General features: G+C 38.8%; 1 protein-coding gene across 1 annotated transcript; it reads left to right on the forward strand.

Moving 5' to 3' along the window:
* Nucleotides 1–13: 13 nt before the first annotated feature.
* On the forward strand, nucleotides 14–26218 carry AADAT (aminoadipate aminotransferase). The gene is made up of 13 exons (XM_064371041.1): nucleotides 14–341; nucleotides 1358–1526; nucleotides 2615–2747; nucleotides 7134–7208; nucleotides 12707–12916; nucleotides 15261–15326; nucleotides 16688–16770; nucleotides 17265–17361; nucleotides 18553–18614; nucleotides 19390–19454; nucleotides 20733–20839; nucleotides 24471–24572; nucleotides 25498–26218. Exons 1-13 carry the CDS (start codon nucleotides 275–277, stop codon nucleotides 25537–25539), a joined length of 1278 nt encoding a protein of 425 aa, XP_064227111.1. The 5' UTR covers nucleotides 14–274; the 3' UTR covers nucleotides 25540–26218.
* The last annotated feature ends 411 nt before the right edge of the window (nucleotides 26219–26629 follow it).

Consider the following 26629-nt stretch of genomic DNA (forward strand, 5'->3'; position numbering starts at 1 on the left):
CCTGGCGGCCGCCGGAGCGCGCGCGGCGTGGATTTTGCCGGACTCGCCCCCAGCCCCAGAGCCGTTTAGGACCGGGAGACCGAACGCAGCGTCCAGCCGTGGAGCTTCGGCGGCTTGCTCTGGGCCCCGCGCGCGGGAAGCCGGACGCAGCGGGGGGACAGCTGGCGGTGGCGTTGCCAGAGTGAGGAGTTCGCAGGCCGCGCTTGACGGGGCTCTTTGGTTTTTCTAGTCCTCTACCACGGAAGAAGGAGCTTGATGCTTGGCCATCAGAGACATGAATTACACACGGTTCATCACAGCCGCGAGCGCAGCCAGAAACCCTTCTCCCATCCGGGTCATGAGTGAGAAACGGGGCGAGCCTCCCTCCTGGGGGGTGGGGCTTTCCCGGCGCAGCCTCTAAGGGGAGTGGGGGTCCCTAGCAAACCCCCGCTGGGTCGCATCCACGCGTGCCCCTGTGCATGCTCCTGGTGAGCCGGGCTCTGCATGCAGAAATGAAATAGACAGCCTTTGTTCTCAAAGAACCCGGGCTGAGACGGGAGCCGAGCGCGAGGCGCAGACCGCTGTGGGACACGTCCTTGGAAGGCGGTGGGGGGGGGGGGGCGGGGGGCGGGCGTGCCCTCTAGAAAGGCTCTTCCTGGGAAGCTGAGGAGGGGCAGGCACCGCGCCACGTGCAGATGGGTGTGCAAGGGAGAAGGGAGAAGGCCGGATAAATGGGACACAGGGGGGCGGGCCGTGAAGCTTTCAGACAGGTCGGGGCCAAGGGGAGGAGGAGGCTTCTGCTGTTGCAGCCTTTTGCAGTCTTCCTGACCCCTCTGCCTTCTCTTTGGTCACCTTCATGCTTTAGTCCCTCTGCAGGTGAGGCCGGCTCAGAAAAAGTTATTCTGTATGTTTATTTGAGACTGGCGTTCGTCTTAGTCCATAAAGGCTGCTATATCAAAATACCACAAACTGGGTTATTTATGCACCATAGAATTATTTCTCACTGTTCTGGAGGCTAGGAAGTCTAAGAGCAAAGTGACAGCAGATTGTGCGTCTGGTGAGAGCCCTTCCTTATAGACAGAGCCTTCTTGCTGCATCCTCATGTGGAAGGGGGAGCCTGTGTCCTCACCTGGCAGAAGGGCCAAGGGCTTTCCCTCAGCCCTCTTTTATAAGTGCACCAATGCCGTTCAGGAGGGTGGATCCCTCCTTTTAAAACTATCACGAGTATTAAGTTCCAAGAATGAATCTGGGGGTAACACCAACATTTAGACCATAGCACATTCTGTCACTAGAAATTGTTCAACTTTATGCATGCTTAACTATCTGCTTATAGCAGTCTTCAACGAAATCGTTTCTTCTCTTTCCATGTTTATTATAGCCGATATATTGAGCAGAGGACCAAAATCGATGATCTCCTTGGCTGGTGGCTTACCCAATCCAAACATGTTTCCTTTTAAGACTGCTCTGATCACTGTAGAAGATGGAAAGACCCTCCAATTTGGAGAAGAGTTGATGAAGAAAGCACTTCAGTATTCTCCGACTGCTGGGTAGGTGTCAATATGTAACGTAGTCTTACTGGCTCATTTTCATGAGAAATATTCTAAGGCCCAATGATAAAGAATACTAAAGAAATATTCTAAGGCCTATTGATAAATATTTTTAAGGCCAATTGACCCATTTGGTCATTCCAAATACTCACTTGGTCATTGAATACTAACCAAGTGAGTATTCAGTGAGAATTCAGTGGTTCGGAAGGGCTAGGGAAAGGTTTTCAAAGGACGATTAAGAGCAAAAAGGATATTGAATGCTTAAAACTCCTCAGTGATTGCGTCTCAACCTCAAATGAAGGCTTCTAGAAGGAAGTACCATTAGCGCTGAGTCCGAAATAATGAGAAGATATCCAGGTGGGTAAACATAGCAGGAGAAATGAAGAAATGGAGGATCCAGGAAGCAGCGTCCCCAGCCAATTTTTTAAACCCTTTCTAAACAAACAGCTATGCAAATACATTGCCCTCATGGGTTCAGATGTCTTTAATTTCTCCAAGGCAAGCTGAAACATTTATCTTATTACTTACTTTAGCTGGTCTTCTTCCAGTGATAAAGGATAATTTATGGAGAATCTATAAAATATGCTCTATTAAAACCTTCTTTGTTCTATGATTTAAAAGTATATTGAAATATGTTATTCATGTGTGTATATGTATGTTACATAATATGTTAAATATACAGAGGCTTCTTCGAATATTTCATAATACAAACAACTTATTGAGCCTGAACTTCTAGGTAGCTGTAGAACTCTTCCTAGAGAGAACAAAGAATCGATTATGCAGTGAATGCTCTAGTGTGAAAGACAACAGGTTTGGAATAAGAAAAATGTAGATTCAAATCTCGGCTCATTGATTACATAATTGACTTTATGAGAATTTCTGGCTGATTAACTTTATGGGAATTTCCTAATCTCTAAGTCTACTGCCTGTCTTTTAAATGGGAATATTAATACTAGCAAAAAGCAGTTGAGGATTTTTTAAATGAGTGTATAAAGTGCTTGACAAAGTTGTCATTTATTATTTCCTGTCTACTACTAATTACTATGATTTTTACTACTGTAAATTTAAAAATGCATTTTATGCTTTAGAATTCCAGAGCTTGTGTCCTGGTTAAAACAGTTTCAAATAAAATTGCATAATCCTCCTACCATCCATTATCCACCCAGTCAAGGACAAATGGATCTGTGTGTCACATCTGGCAGCCAACAGGGTCTTTGTAAGGTAAGACTGAAAGGAAAAGTCAACCAAAGTATAGAATTGGAAGCATTCATTTATATAGTCCTCTCCCACTTAGCCACAGAGGATCATATTTTATGGATTACTGGTAGTCTTTCTTTGTCTTCACCTAGAATTATAAACAGGGAACTAAAAGACAAGTCATAGGATGGGGGTGAGAGCACTTGTGGCTGGGGATGGCAAGGGTGGGTAGGGGTGTTGACTGTAAATATTATAGCTTGATCCTATCGGTATTTCCCCCTAGTTTTCCTCATTGTGAACCCAAGGGCTTTGAAAACTTATTTGCTCTTAACATCATTCACTAGCCTAATCTTCCTTAAATATTAAATACAGATCCTGTGGTCAGTTACCCAAACCTATTAACCATTAAAGCTGGATTCCCACTAAGGGAGTACTGAACCCTTACCAGAAGCTTAGTGAACACTGCTTCATTTCATCTGGCTTAAAAATTCAGGTTACATTTGATTTCTGCCTATAGTTATGAAATTTCAATATGATTTTTAAACTTCTTAGAGGGCACACCTTCATACTCGTGAGATAAAAATATTTATCTTCCTTTGCATATCTGTCTATGGAATCTCTGCTTGCCACTGCTTGTATGTTGTCCCCCTCTTGGCTGTATTTCTCTAGATCTGTTTATATGTCTGTGTCTCCAACTTATTTACATGGATTGGTTATCTCCCTCCGTCTCCTGCTGGCATTACTTATTCCATCTTCCTCCCTTCTGGGTTCCAGGAAATCCACAAATATAAACACCACGGGTTAGTTGCCACAATAAAGAGGCCACATCTGTGGTCCTCAGTTTAACCTGTTATTTTATTTTCCTTTCTTCCTTCCTTCCTTTCTTCCTTCCTTCTTTCCTTCCTTCCTTTCTTCTTTCCTTCCTTCCTTCCTTCCTTCCTTCCTTCTTTCCTTCCTTCTTTCCTTCCTTCCTCCCTTCTTTCCTTCCTTCCTTCTTTCCTTCCTTCCTTCTTTCCTTCATTCCTTCTTTCCTTCTTCTCTTCTTCCTTTTCTTTCTTTTCTTTTTTGAGACAGGGTCTCACCCTGTCACCCAGGCTGGAATGTAGAGGCGCAATCACGCCTCACTGCAGTCTCGACCTCTCTGGACTCCAACAATTCTCCCACTTTAGCCTCCCAAGTAGCTGGGACTGCAGGTGCACACCAATATGCCTAGCTAATTTTTATATTCTTTTGCCATGTTGCATAGGCTGGTCTTGACCTCCTGTGCTCATGCAGTCTGCCCACCTTGGCCCCCCAAAATGCTGGTATGTTTTCTCCTTTTCTTTCCATGAATAATAAGATTCTGTGTATTCATTCTTAGATCTAGATTAATCTGTGACTCCCATTTATCTTTATCTTGAACCAGAGTAGTCTTCTTTTTCATGGAAATGGGAAAACTGTAATCTGGTTTGCTTTAATGAATTTTTAATTAAATTATTATTGCAGAATAATGGGTTACAATATTAAAAATATTTTTTAAAGTTTTTAAAAATTAAAAAAAAACTTACTCTTGTTGTATTTAATTAGGAATAGTAAAAGAATTAGCTATTGTTTGAGTCTTTACTTGAAGAGAAGCGTTTGTGATTATATAGAGTGATATGAGAGTATTTTTCAGTGAAATTCTTTCCTTAGGAAAGGATACTACGGACTTTTTCTTCCAGAAAGTTGCTCAAGACAGTATCTTCTTTATCCATTACAACACCAGTTACATAAAGAAGGAAGATAGCATAGATGGCCAAACACATCAATAACTCATTAGTTACAGGCCTGCTTATTACAGGGGCACTAATATGTATCTGCTTTAATATTTCTTCACTTTGTTCTCCAAAGTGAAGTAGTCATGTTATTTAGGCTACTGTGTTTCTGTCTCATCTTTTAAATGATGCTGCCAGATGATAAACAGCCTTCCCTTTTAATTTAGGATATTTGAAACTTATATGTCCCCTAATTGATATGGAAAATATATTTACAGTTGACCCTTGAACAACGCAGGGGTTAGGAGCAATGACTCCATGCAGTTGAAAATCTGCATATAACTTTTGACTCCTCCAAGACATAACTAATAGCTGACTCTTTACGAGAAGCCTTACTGATAATATAGTCAATTAACACATATTTTATATTTTATATGTATTATATACTGTAGTTTTACAATCAAGTATAAGCTAGAGAAAATAAAATGGTATTAAGAAAGTCACAAGCAAGAGAAACTATATTTACCATTAAGTGGAGTGGATCATCATACAGGTCTTCATCCTCAACATCTTCATGTTGATTGGCTTGAGGAGAAGGAGGAAGAGGAGGGGTTTGTCTTGCTGTCGCCGTGGAGGCAGAGGCAGAAGAAACTGTGCATATAAGTGAACCTGCGCAGTTCAAATCCATGTTGTTCAAGGGTCAACTCTAATTAGATTTTCATTTGATCTGTTGATATCCACATGCCACCCAAGTGATTCCTTTGGTCCTAGGATGTCCTGTAAAGCTTAAGTCAATTAACTTTTTCAGAGGAGGTTACTGTTTGTCATAAGATGCCAAAAGCTCATAAGGAAAAGGTAAATTGAACATCACAGGCCAATTGGGGAACAAAAGTTAAATCCTCTGTCTCAGTTGATAATGGCCCTACTGTTTGTGGTGAGATGTGGGTTGTTAAAATGATAGGAGAAAGAGTTCAAATGGGGGATTGTGAAACATCACCAGTTAAGAAGGATTGTTCTGTGACTTATGTATGATTTAATCATCATAGACCCCTTTTATATAAGCTGGAAAAATCTATTGCCTGGCCCTAGTGATTGCAGTAGGGATCATATTATCCACATCATTTCCTAAACTTTCTGTTACTTGACCGAGCAATATTCTTGAACACTGTTGATCTCCCCATCCATTTTTTTAAATTAATTTTTAATTTTTTCTATTGCCATAAAATGCATATATAAAATTTGCCATCCTTGCCATTTTTCAGTATACAGTTTAGTGGTAATAAGTACATTTATATTCTTTATTTTTTCCTTCACCCTGTATCCCTGCTGTCCTTCCCAGCCTCTGTTAACCACCAGTCTACTCTCTATCCTTATGGGATCCACTTTTTTAGCTCCCACAGATGAGGGAGAATATGCAATATTTGTCTTTCTGTCCTCGGCTTATTTCACTTAACATAATGACCTCCAGTTCTATCCATGTTGCTGCAAATGACAGGATTTTATTCTTTTTCATGGCTGAATAATATTCCATTGTGTGGAATTCCATTTTCCTTATCCATTCATCTGCTAATGGACATTTAGATTGGTTCCATATTTTGGCTATTGTGAATAAGTGCTATAATAAACATGGGGGTGCAGATACTGCTTTGATATATTGATATCTTTTGTTTTGGATATATACTCAGCAGGCCGGGCGCGGTGACTCAAGCCTGCAATCCCAGCACTTTGGGAGGCCAAGGCGGGCAGATCACCAGGTCAAGAGATCGAGACCATCCTGGCCAATATGGTGAAACTCTGTCTCTACTAAAAATACAAAAATTAGCTGGGTGTGGTGGCGTGTGCCTGTAGTCCCAGCTACTCGGGAGGCTGAGGCAGGAGAATTGCTTGAACCTGGGAGGCGGAGGTTGCAGTGAGCTGAGATTGTGCCACTGCACTCCAGCCTGGTGCCTGGCAACAGAGCAAGACTCTGTCTCAAAAAAAAAAAAAGAACGTGGATATATACTCAGCAGTGGGATTGAAGGATTATATGGTAGTTCTATTTTCAGTTCTTTGAGGAACCTCTGTACTGTTCTCCATAGTGGCTGTACTAATTTACATCCCCATCAACAGTGTACAAGGGTTCCCCTTTCTCTACCCTCACCAGCATCTGTTATTGCTTGTCTTTTTGAAACTAGCCATTTTGACTGCGGTGAGATAATATCTCATTGTGGTTTTGATCTGCATTTCTGATTGCATTAGTAATATTGAACATTTTTTTCTTATACCTGTTGGCCATTTTTATGTCTTCTTTTAGGAATGTCTGTTAAGATCTTTTGCCCATTTTTTAATGGGGTTATTTGGATTTTTGCTATTGAGTTGTTAATCCCTTGTCAGATGGGTGGTTCGCAAATATTTTCTCCTATCCTTTGGGTTGTTCTAGTTCCTTGAAGTGCATTATTAGGTTGTTAATTTGAAGTCTTTCTACTTTCTTGATACAGGCATTTATTGCCATAAACTTTCCTCTTAGTACTGCTTTTGCTATATTCCATAAATTTTAGTATATGGCGTTTGGCCCTTTGTAAACAATTTGCTAATTCTTACTGTAAAATCATGTGAGCTCAAAAAAAATGGGCTTCTGAGCATGGAAACAGTAATAAGCTATGCTGACTAACAAGCTAACCTATGCTTCTTTTGTTAGGTATTTGAAATGATCATTAACCCTGGAGATAATGTCCTCCTAGATGAACCTGCTTATTCAGGAACTCTTCAAGCTGTGAGTATACATCTTTACAAAAGGAAACTCTCTTGTAGTAAATAAGAAGAAACCTTATAATAAAGGTTTTATAAAAGCTTTGCAATAATAAACCTAATACCTTATTAACTTTAGAATAATCTGTCCACAGAAAAATGAAATAATAGCATCTTTTATCCATAAGCAGGATAATCTTAAATGATATATACAAAATATGTTAAATGTACCCTCTTCTTTATACATTTCTTTTTTGAAATCCAAGTGTATAGGCATTAAAATTAGGTTGTACAAAATCAGGTCCAATTCTCTTAATATTTCACTTGAAATAAAACTTAAATTACAAAAATTTATTTTTATTACTGTTTTATTACTATATGCATAACTATGTTATATGTCAATTTAGTATATTAATATGATATAATTAGGACTTTCCACTCCAAAGTTAGATCAGTGAAACTGTGATATGCAAAATGAGGAAGCCGATGATCTGACTCTGCTAGGTACTGGTCAGACCACATTGCTGAGAATTAGGTTTGTTTGGGGCAGTCTACTTTAGGACAGAAATGTCCACAACTGGAGCACATTCAGAGAAAGACAGGTAAATACGGAATTGGAAACTACACCGTAGGATGAATGGTTGTAGGAACCACAGCTATTTTCCCAAGAAGGTAAAGACTCAGAGCCATGAAAATCATCCTCAAATACATAGAAGTTAGCCATGTGACAAAAGAATTAGATTTATTTGTACATGACCTTAGGTTAATAGATCTGGAACCATGGGGAAACAATTTCAGCTCTATATAAGAACTTGCTAACCATTGGCCTTACTGGACTTCATAAGGGGTTACAACATTGCCTGTGACTGTAGGTGCTCAGTCAGTTATTCTTGACTGCCCCCTACCACAAATATTCTAAAAGTAATTCTAGCTTAGAGTAGGGGAATTGAATGAGATGACTTTTATGCTCTATTCATTCCAAATTCATGGATTCTTTTTTCAAATTTTATATTATTTTTATGAAAATCAACATATAAAGCAATATATAAAACAAATCGATTTGTAATAGCATCTAAAATAATAAAATACCTAGGAATCTAACAAAGGAGGTGAAAGACTTGTACATTAAAAACTGAAAAATTTTGCTGAAAGAAATTAAAGAAAACCCAAATAAATGGAAAGATATCCCTTGTTTATAGATTGGAAGACTTAATATTGTTAAGATGTTAATACTACGCTAAGCAATTTACAGACTCAATACAATCCCTATCAATATGCCAACAGCCTTTTTTGCAGAATTGGAAAAGCCAATCCTCAAGTTGATGTGAGTTTAAGGGACCTAAATAGCCAAAATAAACTTGAAAAAGAGCAAATTTGGAAGACCCCCCCCCAACTTCCCAATTTCAAAACCTACTACAAAGCTATAGTAATCAAACAATGTGGTACTGGCATAAGATAATCATACAGACCAATAGAATCGAACTGAGAGTCCAGAAATAAACGCACTAATCCAAGTGATTTCAGTAAGGGTGCTAAGATCATTCAGTAGGGGAAAGGATAGTCTCTCAACTGTGGTGCTGTAACAACTGGATTTTCACATGCATATGAAAGAACTTGGACCCTTACCTCACACCATATGAAAATTTAACTCAGAATGGATCCAAGACTTAAATATAAGGGCTAAAACTACAAAAACTTAGGAGAAAACATAAGGGCAAATTTTTATGACATTGGATTTGGTGGATTCTTTTAGATATGACCAAAAATATGAGCAACAACAACCATAAAAATAGATAAATCAGACTTGAAGATTTAAACATGGTTGTATGTCAAAGAACATTATGAAAAAAGTAAAAAAAAGAGTCTCTACAATGGGAGAAAGTATTTGTAATCATATATCTAATAAGGCTTTAATATCCAGAATATATAAAGAACTCCTACGGCTCAGCGACAGAAAGATGAACAGTCCAATTTAAAAATGGACAAAAGCCGGGCGCGGTGGCTCACTCCTGTAATCCCAGCACTTTGGGAGGCCGAGGCGGGTGGATCACAAGGTCAAGAGATCGAGACCATCCTGGTCAACATGGTGAAACCCCGTCTCTACTAAAAATACAAAAAATTAGCTGGTCATGGTGGCGAGTGCCTGTAATCCTAGCTACTCAGGAGGCTGAGGCAGGAGAATTGCCTGAACCCAGGAGGCGGAGGTTGCGGTGAGCTGAGATCGCACCATTGCACTCCAGCCTGGGTAACAAGAGCGAAACTCTGTCTCAAAAAAAAAAAAATGGACAAAGGACTTAAACAGACATTAGTCTGAAGAACATGTGCAAAAGGCCAATAAGCACATAAAAAGATGCTCAGCATCATTAGTGATTAGAGAAGTGCAAAGCAACATAAATCAACATGAAAGCTGCATGTGCCATGATCGTATAGTGGTTAGTATTCTGCAATGTGTGAGAGCTGCACCTGCAGTCTAATTATTTGGCGAGACTCAGGCTTAGGGGGAAAATAATGTTTAATAGAGAAATGCAAATCAAAACTGTGAGATACTACTTCACACATACCAGGATGGCTGTTATTTAAAAAAAAAAATAGTGAATATATGAAGAAACTGGGTTCATTCATTGCTGGTGGAAATTAAAATGGTGAGGCTGCTATGGGAAAGTTTGTCAGTTCCTCAGAAAATTAAAATAGAATTACCATGTAACCCACAATTCCACTCATGGGTATATACCTAAAAAGAATTGAAAACTGGGACTCAGATACTTGTATACAAATGTTCGTTGCAATATTACTTACAATAGCCAAAAGGTAGAAGCAACTTATGTCCATCAATGGATGAATGGATAAATAAAATATGGGTGTATACATACAATGGAATATTGTTCAGCCATAAGGAACACAGATCTGATACATGTTACATATGGATGAACCTTGAAAGCATTTTAACTGTAAGAAGCCAGACACAAAAAGACAAATAATGTATTATTCCAATTATATGAAACATCTAGAATAGATAAATTAATAGAGATGAACAGTACATGAGTGGCTACCGGGGGCTTGGGAGAGTAGAGAAAGGAGAGTTACTAAGAATGGTTATAGAGTCTCTATTTGGGGTGAGGAAAAGTTGTGGAAATAGATAGAGGTGATGGATGCTCACTCTGTGAATGTAATTAATGCGACTGAATTGTACTCCTAAAAAGAGTTAAAATGGGCTAGACAAGGTGGCTCACACCTGTAATCCCAGTACTTTGGGAATCTGAGGCAGAAGGATTGCTTGAGGTTAGGACCTCGAGACCATACTTGGCAACATAACAAGGTACATATCTACAAATTTCTTCTTTAATTAGCCAGGCGGAAGGCTGGAGTGGAAGGATCGCTTGAGCCCAGGAGCCTGGTGTTACAGTGAGCCATAATTGCACTACTGCACTTTGGCCCAGGCAATAAAGTGAGACCCTGCCTCTAAAAAAAAAAAAGCTTAAAATGGCAAAAATTTTACCACAATAAAAAAAAACTAAAATAAAATAGTTTCTTTTTCCTCATGATTGGATACTAATAATTTATTTTCCTAAACTCCTAAGTTTTAAGATTGCATGTTGCCTATAAATGTAAAACTGGTATCTACACAGAAAGCGTGCATGTACACATGCATAAATGTTTTCACATACCCAGACAGAAACTGTATACCAGGCTTTAAGAAAATGTGCTAATAAACAGTATGTGTTTACTTTATGACCCAGTATTGATTTGCTGTATTGATGATAGATGTGCTTTGTAAGATTAAGGCCTTTTAAATTTGTCATAAGGAGGACCTGAATTGTTCTTTCTTTATGCATAATTCTACATTTGACTGCTAAACGAGTATTAGCTTTTCATTTGCAATTTTTTGAGAACCTTATTCAACTATTATTTCTTAAGTTTTTTTTTCTTTAATGCTCAACCATGAATGAGATTCCACAATATTTGTAGAAAACTAAGTCTATAAGCAATGCCAGTACGTGCCCGTTCAGCCTTAGCAATTGGTGGAATATGGAAATTCTGCTGTACTGCTTGGTGATCTGCTCATCCCATTCATGTTCCACCACCACCCTGGCTTCCCTGACTCCTCTCCTAGGACCATACTGGTCATGGTCCAGAGTTAATGTCGGCATAACGGGAGGCTACAGGGCCCCATTCCAGCCTGCACTGTATCCAATATCCCCATGCGATGCCACTTGTTAAACATCTTTAATATCACCCCTGCTTGTGACTATTCTATGTATGAACACAACAGTAAATAAATCATGTGATTTATTTACTCTGTCAAAAAATATTCATTTATAAAACTGCTACTTTATAACCCAGCTGTAATTATAATTATAAAGATAACTCATGGGTACTCATCATGGACATAAAGATGACAACAATAGATACTGAGGCCGACTGCGGGGGAGAGGCAGGAAGGGGGCACAGGCTTGAAAAAATATACCTCTTGGGTACTCTGTTCAGTACCTGGGTAACAGGAGTAATCATACCCCAGACTTCAACATCATGCAGTACCTATGTCATAAACCTGCACATTTACCCCTTGAATCTAAAATAAAAGTTGAAAAAGTAATAATAATGATGAAAAAAATCAGAAGAAAAGGTAATTCCATCAGAAGAAGCTAGACTGTACTGTGTAATGGATGACTCCAGTACAGCTCGATTTCCCTCACACTCCATATCCTTAAGACTGCTGGGGCTCAGTTCCATGACATCTTCTAAGCCCCAAATTGACAGAAGCAACCTCTGTCTGAAACATGGCCAATTTTAGAGCAGAGGGAAAAGAGACATAGAGAACTACACGCTGGATTTTAAAGCTTCTGCCCCGAATTTTTTGCCCAGTACAAGACACATGTCCATACCAGACAAATGGGGCAAGAAAGTGTTACATAATTATTTGGGAAGGGACAGGAGGTATTTCTGAACACTAATGGAATCTGCCCCAGGGGAACAATAGAATTAAAATGTATAAGCTCAACCCTCAGGAGCTCAGAGCTTAGTGCAGATATATATATATATATATATATATATATATACACACACACACACACACACACATGCATACATATATATACATATATGTATATATATATTTTTTCCTTTTTCTTTTTTGAGATGGAGTCTTGCTCTGTCGCCCAGACTGGAGTGCAGTGGTGTGATCTTGGCTCACTGCAACCTCTGGCCCCTAGGTTCAAGCAATTCTTCTGCCTCAGCCTCCCGAATAGGTGGGACTACAAGTGCACGCCACCGTGCCCGGCTAATTTTTGTATTTGCAGTAAATACAGGGTTTCCCCATATGGGCCAGGCTGGTCTCGAACTCCTGACCTCGTGATCTGCCTGTCTCAGCCTCCCAAAGTGCTGGGATTACAGGCGTGAGCCACCAGGCCAGGATTATATATTTTTAAGGGTATAAATGGGCAAGTTCTTGGTTAGAAAGAAAGAAAAAATAGCACTTACATTTTGTAATCATGTCTGACTCAGGCTTTCTTTTGTGTTCAACAGCTGCACCCACTGGGCTGCAACATTATTAATGTTGCCAGTGATGAATATGGGATCGTTCCAGATTCCCTCAGAGATGTACTTTCCAGATGGAAACCAGAAGATTCAAAGAATCCCAAGAAAAACACTCCCAAATTGCTTTATACTGTTCCAAATGGTAACAACCCTACTGGAAACTCATTAACAAGTGAACGCAAAAAGGAAATTTATGAGGTATTGTAGAAGAATGGGTGAAAGTAGTTATGTTCCTTTTTCTTTCTGACTTTTTAGAAAAGCACTATGCAAGATCCCTTATTAGCCTTTTGCTTTCAAGGAATATAATTTTTAATAAAGGGAAATCATGTATACTCAGGGTTCTAATAAATTTGGACCCAATAAATTTCTGCATCTTTCATTACTTACGAGATTTTACTTTTCCCATAATTGATGTTTTATTACAAAAGAAATAACATCCTTGGCCTCATGTTTAATTTTATGAAATTATTTCATATTTCACCCCAAGTTTGATTTCCATTATTTTCTGTGTTGTTAACTTGTCTATTCTGCTTCCTATTCTTTGTCATTCTAAGTTACCAAGAATTCTTTAAAAATAAGAGGCATCCTCCTCTTTCATATAATCTCTTTGAGGTAACTATGATGCCTATCTTTTCTCTATAAACATTTTTTTAAGTATCAAACATATATTAAGCTCTACAGAAATCTTTGAAAAATAAGAGAAATGTGCCTTTTAGAAAGTCTCTTTTATGTACGTGACTATGCTCCCAACCTTTCACTACAAATAGCTTTTGAAAATAAATACCAAACCCATGTTAAACTCTATAGAAGTTAGTCACGTGCAGTGGAATCATAGAGAAGATTTCAGCCAGTTCCTTTTACTTAGAAAATTTTTAGGCTCAAAATATTGTCTCAGGTTGAGTGCAGTGGCTCACGTCTGTAATCCGAGCACTTTGGAAGGCTGAGGTGGGAGGATCGCTTGAGCCCAGGAGTTTGAGACCAGCCTGGGCAACATAGCAAGACCCTGCTCTAAATATATATAGTCATGTTCTTTTTGTTGAGCTTCCTGGGCTCTGTCCTGAGTTCTCTTCTCTGTTTACATACTCCCCCAGACAGCCTCGTCCAGTTTTGTGGTTATTCCATTATATACACAATGACTGCTACATTGCCTGGCTTGTACCTCTTCCCTAGACTTCTGTATCCAACTTTCTACTGATATCACCACAGAGATGTCTAATATGTATTTCACACTTAACATGCCCAAAATAGAACTCCTGATTTTCCACAGCCCCATCCCAAACCTCTGATCCACAGCCTTTCACATTCTCCATCTCCATAAAGAGTGCAGCTGTGAACAGTTACCCTTCATTCCTGTCTTTCCCTCCTCTACGCCATGCATCCCCCACAGCTGGCTCTTCCTGTGGACTCTACCACTGATTATCCAAGTCCATCCATTTTTCTCTGCTGCCATCACTGTCCTCATCACTGAGCCACTACCTGCCCTCACTGGACCCCTCCCATGCCTTCTTCACTGGACCAGCTGCATTTCACCCTGCCCTCTAACCAGTCACAGGCTTCACACAGCAGCCAGCCACATCCGTCCCTGTGGATATCTCAGTATAAAGCCAGGCTCTGGGTTCTCCTGTTTACAGCCCTCCAGCGGTTTCCCCTTGCAGTTAAAACAAAGCACGAACTCTTTTATCTGCCTTGCAGAGCCATGTAACATAGTCCATCTGTTCTCAAGCCGTTATCTTATCATTCACGCTGCCCTCGGGGCAGCCGCACTGTCCTTTTTAGCCTTTAACCATGTCAAGCGTCCTGTTCATCCTGGGGCCTTTGCCCTCATTCATCCCTCAGTCTAGATTCTTCTTCCCTGATATTTGCACAACTGACTTCCCCCTGTCATTTTAAGCTCTGATGTTACCTGGCCTACCCTGTCACTCCCTCCCTCACCTATTGTAATGCTCTGCCCAGCACTTTAAAGCCACCCATCTAGCTTGGTGCGGTGGCTCATGCCTGTAGTCTCAGCACTTTGGGAGCCTGAGGCGAGTGGATCACGAGGTCAGGAGTTTGAGACCAGCCTGACCAACATGGTGAAATCCCATCTCTACCAAAAATACAAAACTTAGCTGGGTGTGGTATTGCATGCCTGTAATCCCAGCTACTCGGGAGGCTGAAGCGGGAGAATCACTTGAGCCCAGGAGACGGAGGTTGCAGTGAGCCAAGATTGCACCACTGCACTCCAGCCTGGGCAACAGAGCCAGATGCCATCTCAAAAAATAAATACATAAAACCACTCATCTAATGTTTCTAATGCTCATGATCCACTGGCCTATGTATATTCTGTCTTTCCCCCTGGAATCTAACTTCCTTGAGAATAAGAGCCTTTAATGCCTTGTTGATTTTTTTGTCCTCATTGTCTAAGACGATAGACACACATTAGCTTCTTGAATGAGTGAATGAGTACAAAGAATTACAATTCCAAGTGAATTTAATTTTAGATCACTTTTAAGAAATAAATAGATTGCTTTAAGAAATAAACAATTACTTCAACCTTTTTTAGCTTGCAAGGAAATATGATTTCCTCATAATAGAAGATGATCCTTACTATTTTCTCCAGTTTAACAAGGTAAGTGATGATGTGAACTTATTTCACTATCAGAAGATAGGTTGTTGTAAGTTACTGCACTGCGTTAGATATTAGCCTGACTACTGAGTCAGAACAAATCCACTTTTACATGGAAAGTAAATGAATGAAGATTAGTCTGTTACTACTTCATTTTTCAGTCTTCCAGTTTTATTATGGTATTATTACCTTTCTTTTTTGGTATTACTGCTCTTTCCAGAAATTACTTACCTTCAAAATAGTAGTGGCGTTCCTTACCAGGCACTGGGGAAAACAGAGTGAATCAGGCTGGAAGGAGGTCTTGAACTCCATATCCAGGTTCACAGCTCCTCAAGCATCGCCCAGGGATGTGAACTGAGTTTCATCTTTGGCTGTCAGCTTCTGTGTGTTGGTAGTGGCTGATGCTGATTAGAATGATGTCTGAGAAGGACTAGGAAGCTGTGCTTAAGCTGAAGGAGAAAGAGGGCTGCGCTCCGTTGGCAGTGTCCCCCTTGGACACAAGAGGCGGCATCACAGGCGGCGCACCACACATTTGTCACCTGCCATTTATGTCCTGGATCTTACTACAGAGTGATGGGCGTTTAGATTCATTCTTGCTACATTATGTATGTGTGCTACCGTTCATGATTACTTTTTTCTGATAGTTGATAATCATGGTAAGACCAAAGCCTGATTCTTCAAAAGCCAACATTTTCTTTGCTCTCAGGGCTGCAAAGAACTTATACTTGGATTCCGCTTGCCCTTTAAACATACCAAGAAGAGACAAGAACTCTTGATTTCTCGATAGTGTTTCCTAAAACATCACATTTGCCTCCTGCCTCCCACCCTCAGCATGCCAGCAAATTCCCTTTCTCATTCGTAGCTACTTTTAAAGCAAATGTTGAAGTCAGTATTTCATATTGACTCATTCCTCATCTTCATTCTCATTGTTTTTCTTTCTGTCAGTCCTAAGGATCAGCGTTCTCTCTCTGAACACCGTGAAGTGCCGCTGGCCATCTTCATGATGGTCTTGTTCAAACTAGTCTTTGTTGAGTCCCTCCTTTAAGTCTGTTAATCCTGGATTTTAACCTCTGGGGCAAAGAGGGCCTGTTTGAAGTGTCCCTAAATTTATAATAATGGCATCTGGAGCAAATAAATAAGCCCTGGTGTGTGTTTTTGGCAGAAAACCCATGAAGACAAGCAGATGCTAATAAAAGAACATGCATCTTTGTTATTCTAAGTTAAAGGGTTGAAATAAAGGTAAGGGAATATGCATACTATTGTTATCCAAATCCATGTCCTGTCTACTCTCTATACAGAATAATCATACGGTGACTAACAGAGCTTTCAAACCAACAGCATTTTTTTATTTTTCTCATTTTAAGTTCAGGGCACCGACGTTTCTTTCCATGGACGTTGATGGACGTGTCATCAGAACTGACTCTTTTTCAAAAATCCTTTCCTCTGGGTAAGGCTATGTCTCTAACTTGATGCGAGATCTAATAGAGCCAGAGACAATACCTTAGTATCTTTCGGTCCAGACCATTCTTTTCCCTTAAGATGCATGTATTCTTCTTACCTTAAAACACCAGTTTGATTATTAATATTAGCATAGGCCTTTTCTCTCTTTATTCACCTCCAGTAGTCAAAGATTCTTGGCCATTTGTCTAAAGTTGTAGTGGGACCGGTCAGGTTTTTGATATCAGGTATGAAAGGGCACATCTGGAAACAAATACATAGTCAGTCTTGTTTTAAATGTACACTTAAATTGTTTTTGAAATAAGAAGTAGTTCATGTTATTAGAATGTTTTAATTATCTAGATCCTTTTGTCCCCAGGTCGCAACTGTCTGTCTAATGAAATCAGACATGATTTATTAAAGTGATTATGACTTAATACATAAAGTGATATGTATTAATTGTTAATATGGAATTGGCATCATGCCTTTTCTCTTTTGACATAGGTTGAGAATCGGATTTTTAACTGGTCCAAAACCCTTAATAGAAAGAGTTATTTTACACATACAAGTTTCAACAATGCACCCCAGCACTTTTAACCAGGTAAGGACAATTTAGGAAATATATATTTTTTTTAATAATCAGATGAGAATTTTTAAGAAATAGATGGTAGAGAGCAGAAAGTCCAAGCCTGTTTAGTGATTCATAGTTTGCCTTCTTTGCAGACATGCTAATCTTTCCTAACTATATTGGTTGGAATGCATTTAATTAAAATGAAGTAAAATTAATTTAAGAGAATGTGTAAATTTCCTCACAAACTTTGAGAAATTATTGGATCCCTCCGTAACACAACCTTGCAGGTCGCAAGAATATGAATAGAATAGAAAAGTTTGTGCAGAATAAGACACTTGTTTGATATTGTGTGTTCCATAAAGTGCAAATGGCCCCATGTTTTACCAAGTAGGGGATTTTTTTTCATATTTTTTGTATCTGTTATCAACACAAGTTCACTATCAATTTATAACATTTTAAGCTTCTTTTTTTAATCTTTTTTAGTTTTTATTTTTTGAGACAGAGTCTCACTCTGTCGCCCAGGCTGGAGTGCAGTGGCACAACCTTAGCTCACTGCAACCTCCGCCTCCCAGGTTCAAGTGATTCTCCTGCCTCAGTCTCCCTAGTAGCTGGGATTACAGGCTCACATCACCTTGCCCGGCTAATTTTGTATTTTTAGTACAAATGGAGTTTCACCATGTTGGCCAGGCTGATCTCTAACTCCTGGCCTCTGGTGATCCACCTACCTCAGCCTCCCAAAGTGCTGGGATTACAGGCATGAGCTACCATGCTGGCCTAGAACTTCTATTTTAAATAGATAATCTCCAAATATATCATGTAAATTTACACATCTACTGTACATTTTTATAGTTAGAGAAGCAGTATAGTATGGCAATTAACAGCACGGGTCAGGAGCTAGATAGTCTGACTGAATTGAGGCTGTGGGACTTCAGAAAAGTTAACTTAAACCTTGTGCCTCAGTAAAATCGAGATGTATTACATTTGGTAAAATATATTAGTATCTTACAGTAGTCCCTGCTATATAACAAGTACTATATCAGTATTATTTTTACTAATATTGTCATTGACATTTGTTTTAAATCACTGACTATATAAGCTAGGTTCAGCTTGTTATATATTCTTGTGGTTTACATGTAATCAAAAGTGATTTGTGTGTTGCCTATGGCAAAAATTATATTTTCAGGGGATGAAATATGGTTTTTATGATTTTACCTCTTTTAGCTCATGATATCACAGCTTCTACATGAATGGGGAGAAGAGGGTTTCATGGCTCATGTAGACAGGTACTGTATCATTTCTTTAAATATTTGTGAACAAAATAGGAGCCCAATAGTGAACATAGCACAGATCAACTACAGCATTGATTTATTCTTCCTTCCCAAGTATCCTAGGAAAGGAGAGACAATAGGAACATATATTATAAGTCAAAAGTCTATTCGTTTTATTAGCTCTTTAACTAGAAAGTCTTCTCAGCATCCAAGCTGTGGTTTGAAAGCAGTAAACTATTCATACACATAAATATTTTATTTAATAATGATTAATTGTGAAGAACACATGACACAGAATTTAGCTCAAGTAAAGATGAATGTGAACATAATTTCTCTAAATAGTCTGTATATTGGTACAAGTTATGGATTACTTTAGCTGTGTAAATGTGGTACCTCCTAGGAAATTGAGAAATAAGAAGGAATGGGGTATTCACATTCCCAAACCAGTGATTCATCATTTCAATATTGTTGTCTTTTATCCTGACTGATGAGAACCAGTATTGAGACAACTGAACACAAAGATTGATCCTGCAACTCCTAGGTTTCATATGACATAGAAATAGACTTCTCTTTATTAAATTTCATTTTGTAATTATTCTACAATGAAGAAAAAAAGACAGCAGTTAAAATTGATCACCAGACAAGTGAAACAAATATGCTCTGATTTTCTATCAAGCATTCAACATTTTAATCAAGATGGAAAACATTCTTATAGCCTGGACTCTGGAGCCTCTTTAGCTTCTGTGTTCAATGTCCTGAGCACATCCTTTTCGTCATTTTCTTCTTCTAGGGTTATTGATTTCTATAGTAACCAGAAGGATGCAATATTGGCAGCTGCAGACAAGTGGTTAACTGGTGAGTGGAACGTACATTCATCCTTATGATAAACAGTAGCACCTGGAAGGTAGGGGGCTAAACACTGCATACTACTAACAATCCTGGTGGAAAAGAAACAGTCCAGGAGTGTTCTTGCCAAGGAAACGTTACTCCATAAACGACCTCAGAAGTCACATTTGACAAACCTGGACACAGGTTTTCCTATCTATTTTACCTGTCTGCTGCAAAGAATTTGTGATTTTAAAAAAAAGATCTAAAAATCAACCACTAACTTACTTTAAGTTTAATAATACCTATTTTCAAAAATTTTAGTTATTTCAAAATTTTACTTCAAAGGGTAAAATTATCAAACCATTCTTCCTTCTCTAACTAAACTGTACAAAGGCAGATGTCCCATTGACAAATTTAATTGCCTTCTAATCATTAACTTCATTTATCTCTGTAACATTATCTATTGCTGATTTGATTCCAAGATGTTTTAGATTCATTTTTCTATTATGAAAGAAGGTCAGATTAATCACATGGCTTTAATTATATTATTCAAATGCCTTTGATATAAATAATAGTAAACCAAAAATAGCAATTCCTTATTTCTGTCCTGTCTTATTTTCTATAAAGTCTTGATAAAAACAGAATTAGTGGCTAGGTGTGGTGGCTCACGCCTGTAATCCCAGCACTCAGAGAGGCCAAGGGGTGGATCACCTGAGGTTGGGAGTTTGAGACTAGCCTGGCCAATATGGCGAAACCCTGTCTCTACTAAAAATATAAAAATTATCTGGGCATGGTGGCAGGCACCTATAATCCCAGCTACTCAGGAGGCTAAGCCAGGAGAATCGCTTGAACCTGGGAGGCAGAGGTTGCCGTGAGCCGAGATCATGCCATTGCACTCCAGCCTGGGTAACAAGAGCGAAACTCCGTCTCAAAAAAAAAAAACTATTGCAAGAATAATAGGATTTGTTAAAATGCTGGAAAAATCCATAAATAATGGACGAACCCTCTTCGAAATTGAAATACCCATGTTTGTCTAGGTATGGTTCAAGTGAAGGAGAGAGGAGTGGGCCTTCTTGTACTAACCTAAGACTGACTACGTTGTAAATATGCACACGGGAGCTATTCACTGCCCACCTTACCTCTGCCTTCCTCCCTCACCCACACTTACTCTTTGAAATCAAACCCAGAACATCAATTTTCAAGGCTCATAAAATGATATTTTTTTAAATGCTATAATTGAAGGAACTTTTTAGGAGTACTAGTTTCTAATCACTACAGACATTTATTCTCTTCTTTTGTTCATAGGTTTGGCAGAATGGCATGTTCCTGCTGCCGGAATGTTTTTATGGATTAAAGTTAAAGGCATTAAAGATGTAAAAGAACTGATTGAAGAAAAAGCCATTAAGATGGGGGTAAAGCTGGGAGGTGAAGGGCGGGGAAGCCTAAAGAAAGGTTGTGCCTTTTCTCTAAAGTAATATTTTACTTGAATAGAAATGGAAAGGAATGTTTCTTGTTGCCCACCTCCCAACTCATCATGTTCTAATATTAGATATTTTATTGCATTATCAAAATCATAATAGGTTTTGGGTTACATAATTATCCAGCTGGTCTAGATTAGTGGAAATACAGTTGTTCGTCTCAGCTACTGATTAGCATAGTGGCTGAGGGAAGTCTCTGGAGCCACCTTGTTGGGTTTGAATCCCAGCGTCTCCCCATAGGGGATGTGTGGCCTTAAGTAGGTTACCCTTTCTGTGCTTTGTCTGTAAAACAGAGGTAATAAGAATCCCTCCCTCCTAAGGTGGCTCTGGTGATTCAGTGAGTTCATATATGTAAAGCCCGTACACTACTATGTGGTACATACTCAGGGCTCAAAAAGCATTAGCTACTAGTATTTAAAACGAAGGATTTTCTTCTGACCATGAAAATAAAGGCTGGGTGTGGTGGCTTATGCCTGTAATCTCAGCACTTTGGGAGGCTGAGGCGGGTGGATCACAAGGTCAGGAGTTTGAGACTAGCATGGCCAAGATGGTAAAACCCCGTCTCTACTAAAAATACAAAAGTTAGCCGGGCATAGTGGTGGGTGCCTGTAATCCCACCTACTCAGGAGGCTGAGGCAGAGAATTGCTTCAACTCGGGAGATGGAGGTTACAGTGAGCTGAGATTGCACCACTGCACTCCAGCCGGGGTGACAGAGCGAGACTCTGTCTCAAAACAAATAAAAAGAAAGAAAGCATACTCATGGTAGGATATTTGGAAAATATATAAAAGCCTAATGAAAAGTTTGTAAATAGCCCATGATTTTACCACCCAGATTTTGTGACCATTTATAGTATAGTTTCTCGAGGAGCTTGTTCTTCTAGTATTTTGGCTGTGCAATTATTTTACACGGTTAAAAATAATACAGAAAAGTTTGTATCCTGATTTTTTTTCACTTAAAATTAGCTCACAGAATGTCTCCTATGTTTCTTTTTTTCTCTCTCTCTCTTTGTATTTAAATTATAAGTCTACTTAAGTTTCATTTGGGGCATCAAGTAAGCTGAAAATTCTAAATATTTTTCTGTGTCGCTTTCCAGTGTACCAGATAAATTATTCCTTCTCCATTAATTAAAGCCATTAGCATGTTTGTCAGTCTTTTATACACACTGAAATCTGTTGCTAGATTCACTTTTGTCTTGACTCATAAGTACTGAAGGACAGATTGGATTGATGATGGCCAAGTGCCATTTAGTGCCTAAGAGACAAAGTGCTCTGGAAGTCAGATCTAGAGATAGACTGCCTGGCCTTCAGTCCTGCCTCTACCACCTTGGGAAAGCTATATCCTCTCTTAACCATCTTACCTAAGGGCAGGACTAAGACTTTATTCATTGTTCTATCCCTAATCACAGCACATAGTAAGTACTTAATAAACACTTAATTGACTTATTTTAAATAAATACATTGTAGTATAATCAATTTGATACATTCTTTGCTTTTCTGTCAATGCCATTGTCATCAGAGTATGTGGTAAGTGGTTATCTGTAAGTAGGTCTGTCCTAGGCGCTAAGGATCTAGACTTTCTGTTTCACTATACCTTCTTCAGTCCTCTTCATTTATTCCCTGGATCCTGCTATGTGTTCCTTTTTCACCTTTTCTAAATAATCTCCAGCTTTATCCCCACTTCGTTAGCCCAGATGTTGGTTATCTTGCAAAGAGATTATTACCGCTCCCTTCTCTTTCAGCTTCTTGCTTCTAGTACATCCAAAACTTTTCCATACTACTGGGAGAAATGTGGCTTTCTTTTTTTTTTTTTTTTTGAGACAGAGTCTTTCTCTGTCACCAGGCGCCAGGCTGGAGTGCAATGGCGCAGTCTCGGCTCACTGCAACCTCCACCTCCCGGGTTCAAGCAATTCTCCTGCCTTAGCCTTCCCAAGTAGCTGGGACTACAGGCACACGCCACCACACCCAGCTAATTTTTGTATTTTAGTAGAGACGGGGTTTCATCATGTTGGCCAGGATGGTCTTGATCTCTTGACCTCGTGATCCACCTGCCTCGGCCTCCCAAAGTGCTGGGATTACAGGCGTGAGCCACCGCGCCCGGCCCAGCTTTCATTTTATTTTTAACTAGAACAGAGAAACCCATCTTCTGCCTTGAAATCTTTTCCCCAGAGTAATCCAAATCATTTCACTCCCAACTCCTCCTATTTTAATGAACAGTGTAACAAACAGTTAATGCTTTTGAAGATCATGATTGTACTAGTCAACTCTAACCACCATAGAAGATAAACTTCAAGGTCAGGCGTGGTGGCTCACGCCTGTAATCCCAGCACTTTGGGAGACTGAGGTGGGTGGATCACAAGGTCAGAGTTCGAGACCAACCTGGCCAACATGGCGAAACTCCGTCTCTACTAAAAATACCAAAAATTACCCAGGCGTGGTGGTGCACTCCTGTAATCCCAGCTCCTCATAAGGCTGAGGCAGAAGAATCGCTTGAACCCAGGAGGTGGAGGTTGCTTTGAGCTGAGATCACACCATTGCACTCCAGCCTGGGTGACAGAGCAAGACTATCTCAAAAAATAAAAAATAAAACACTTCAAAATTTCAAAGACTTAATAAACAATAGAAGTTTATTTCTGACTCACATAAAATTCTGAGATGTGACCTGCATCCTCCTGTGTTTCAAAAGTGATTGGGAGGCCCTGGTTTCTTACATCTCATTGCTTTTCAGTCAACACACGGATTCCAAGATAACTACAGAATGGAAAGAGCATAGTGGATCATACATGGGATTATTTTTATGGGTCAGCCTTAGACATCGCTTACATGGCTTCTGTTCACATCCATTAGTTAGGATTCGCTCTCGTGGTCCCACAGCTAGGAAGAGGCTGGGAAATACGGTACATGTGATGCCCAGGAAGAAGAGGAAATGGCAGTTATAGTCAGTGAGCCGTCTGCCTCTGTGGCCATCAAGAACAGCAACTGTTCCCACCGCCCCATTTTAACAGGCTTACTCAATTTTATGTATTAAGTTTTTTATTCCTTCATTTTATGTGTTAAATTTTTTACCTCCTTTCAGTTACTTGAATGCACCAATTTTCTTCCCATCTCAGGGCCTTTACTCTATACTCAAATACTGCTTTTTGCCCGACCTAATTTATTTTTCAGGCCCCAGCTTAAAAGTACCTGTCAAACTTACTAACTTAAAAATTGCTTTTCTAGTTAGAGTAGTAAACATTTGCTTGTATTTATTACCATTTAGCTTCAGTAAGCTGCCCTTTCTGCATTAAAGCTGGAATTTGAGTGTTCTCAGTTTCCCTGTATTCCTGATACTTTGAGAAGAGATAGCATCTGCCATATTTATTCTGAACATTTTTTCAGTTTCTCTGTGTTTAGTTTTGTTCATTGGATGACATACATAATTTTTAGATAAATTAGTATTTTTTCTTGTGATTTCTTTCACTGCTTTTAAACTTAAATCATCTTCCCCCTACTCCGAGATTAGGCTTAACTATATTATCTGAGTTTTTCTTTAGTGGTACATTACTTATCTTCCACAAACTCTCTTAGGTAGTAATGCTCCCTGGAAATGCTTTCTACGTGGATAGCTCAGCTCCTAGCCCTTACTTGAGAGCATCCTTCTCTTCAGCTTCTCCAGAACAGATGGATGTGGTGAGTGCAATATTCTCTTCAGAGTAACACTAGCTAGCAGTTCTGTTTTTTAATGCATGAGTTTACTTTGTGAATTAGGACATTAATTAATATCTGTTTTGGATTCTAAAATCCAGATATTTGTTCATCACTCATGAACTACCATTAAAAAAAAACTATCATTTTACTTTGTTGCTAGACTTCTATAGAAATGAGACTAAATTAGACTTAAAGTTTATTGTCTGCATGAATAATGTGTCACAACCTACTGAGCTGGGTAAATTGTCAGGTTATGAGGAAAACCTCTTTCCTTCCTTAATGGATTTAACATGAGCGAGAAGTACAAATTCATGATGGCTATCCGTCTGTCTCTCTGAAGAAAGAAGTATCAGCAAGGGTCAAATAGAATAATATTCTTAAGTTAATCGCAATCTAGCTTTAACCAAAATAAGCTGTGTATGTGGAAATCAAACAGAACTGCTATAAATTGAACATGCCACTAACCTTGAGAAGAGTTTATATTTGTTCTTGGAAATGGACTTTTTGGGCATGTTCTTTATTTACTTTCCTTCTCATGTCATTAAATATGTTTTTCATAAGTTCTCTCTGCTTTAATATATTTGTGGAGTTGGACATTGGAACTATATAAAATGTAGGTGAGAGATTATATAAAAATCTAAAATAATCAATGTTACGGATAAAATGGAAAATGATCTTGAAGGCTGCAAGAACAAAAAAAAAAATCCTGGCAAGCTGATGTTCTTCAGTCTTCATATTTTAGTAGACATTGATGGCATCCTGCACAGATAAAGTTGATATTAAACTTGACTTTTCAATGCCTTCTCGACCTTAGACAGATACTCTTTCTTTGGATTTTCAGAGTTATTACAGAATTTTCTAATGTAGTATCTTAAATGAATTAATTCTAATCTTTCTTCTGTTTTAGGCCTTCCAGGTATTAGCACAACTTATAAAAGAATCTTTATGAAGAAATTAAACTAGGTTGGGCATGGTGGCTCACACCTGTAATCCCAGCACATTGGGAGGCTGAGGAGGGAGGATCACTTGAGCCCAGGAATTCAAGGCTGCAGTAAGCTATGATCACACCACTGCACTCTGGCCTGAGTGGCAGAATGAGACTGTCTCTAAAAAAAGAGAAAGAAAGAAATCAAACTAATCATGCTGCTCATGGATTTTCCCAATAAATTTCTTGTTTTGGCAGGAAGAAATGAACACTGGTATTAGACTTACAGATTGAATTTCCTCAAACATGTCCTATCTGTAGTAGTTCAACTAGACACCTTTTAAAGTGCCTCTAAATTCATCAGAGGGCCAAAATGCATTTATAATCCACTGATGCTTTTGAAAAATGTTCAACCTGTAAAAATTTCTTGGATTTATTATAAAGAACTTTATAGTTGCTTTATAATTTCCCACAAATTGTCTTTGAAACTAACATTTTACACTGAATTATTTTGAGAGTTTAAAGAAATAATTAAGTTCAAAATCGTATATAGTGTGTACTTTTTCTACTTTTAGGAAAATTTAATGAGAGCTTATTGCAAAAATTGTTATAATTTGATCTTTATAAGTGACTTTTAGTAAAAGTACCATAAACATATGTTCTGCCACAGAAATACCTTTAAAATAAAATTCTTATACCTAAAGGCATCAGACTTATTAATTCTAAGTAAGGATGGAAGATTGTGGACTTAGGAGAATTTACTACATTGCATTTTCATAATACTACACAATTTATAAAAACATTCTTATCAATTAAGTAATTTAAATCTGCCTTTAGGTATTAGGAAATACTTTTTTAGAGATTTTTTTTCTCACATTTTAAAATCTCCATTTATCAAAGTAAGATATGCTCATTTTAGAATTTTCAAACGATCCAGAATATATAAGGAATAAAGTAAAAGCCACTCACTATCTCACCCCCAGTGCTAACTGCTTATGCATTTAGCATTCTTCCCTTGCAGTGTTTTTCTCTGCATACACATGTAATATCTGGAAGAAAACGGTCTCACTGTGACAATGTATCATAAACACACTGTATTCATTTCCTATCACTG

The sequence above is a fragment of the Aotus nancymaae genome, unplaced genomic scaffold (genome assembly GCF_030222135.1).
Source record: "Aotus nancymaae isolate 86718 unplaced genomic scaffold, 86718_ANA_hifiasm-v0.15.2.pri h1tg000115l, whole genome shotgun sequence".
In the NCBI taxonomy this organism is placed as follows: Eukaryota; Metazoa; Chordata; class Mammalia; order Primates; family Aotidae; genus Aotus; species Aotus nancymaae.

Excerpts from the sequence above, each read along its gene's own strand:
- AADAT (XM_064371041.1), top strand. The coding sequence starts at position 275 with ATGAATTACACACGGTTCATCACAGCCGCGAGCGCAGCCAGAAACCCT. Across the intron at positions 7,209-12,706 it reads ATTCAGGAACTCTTCAAGCT|CTGCACCCACTGGGCTGCAA; the intron begins GTGAGTATACAT and ends TGTGTTCAACAG. Across the intron at positions 24,573-25,497 it reads CTCCAGAACAGATGGATGTG|GCCTTCCAGGTATTAGCACA; the intron begins GTGAGTGCAATA and ends CTTCTGTTTTAG.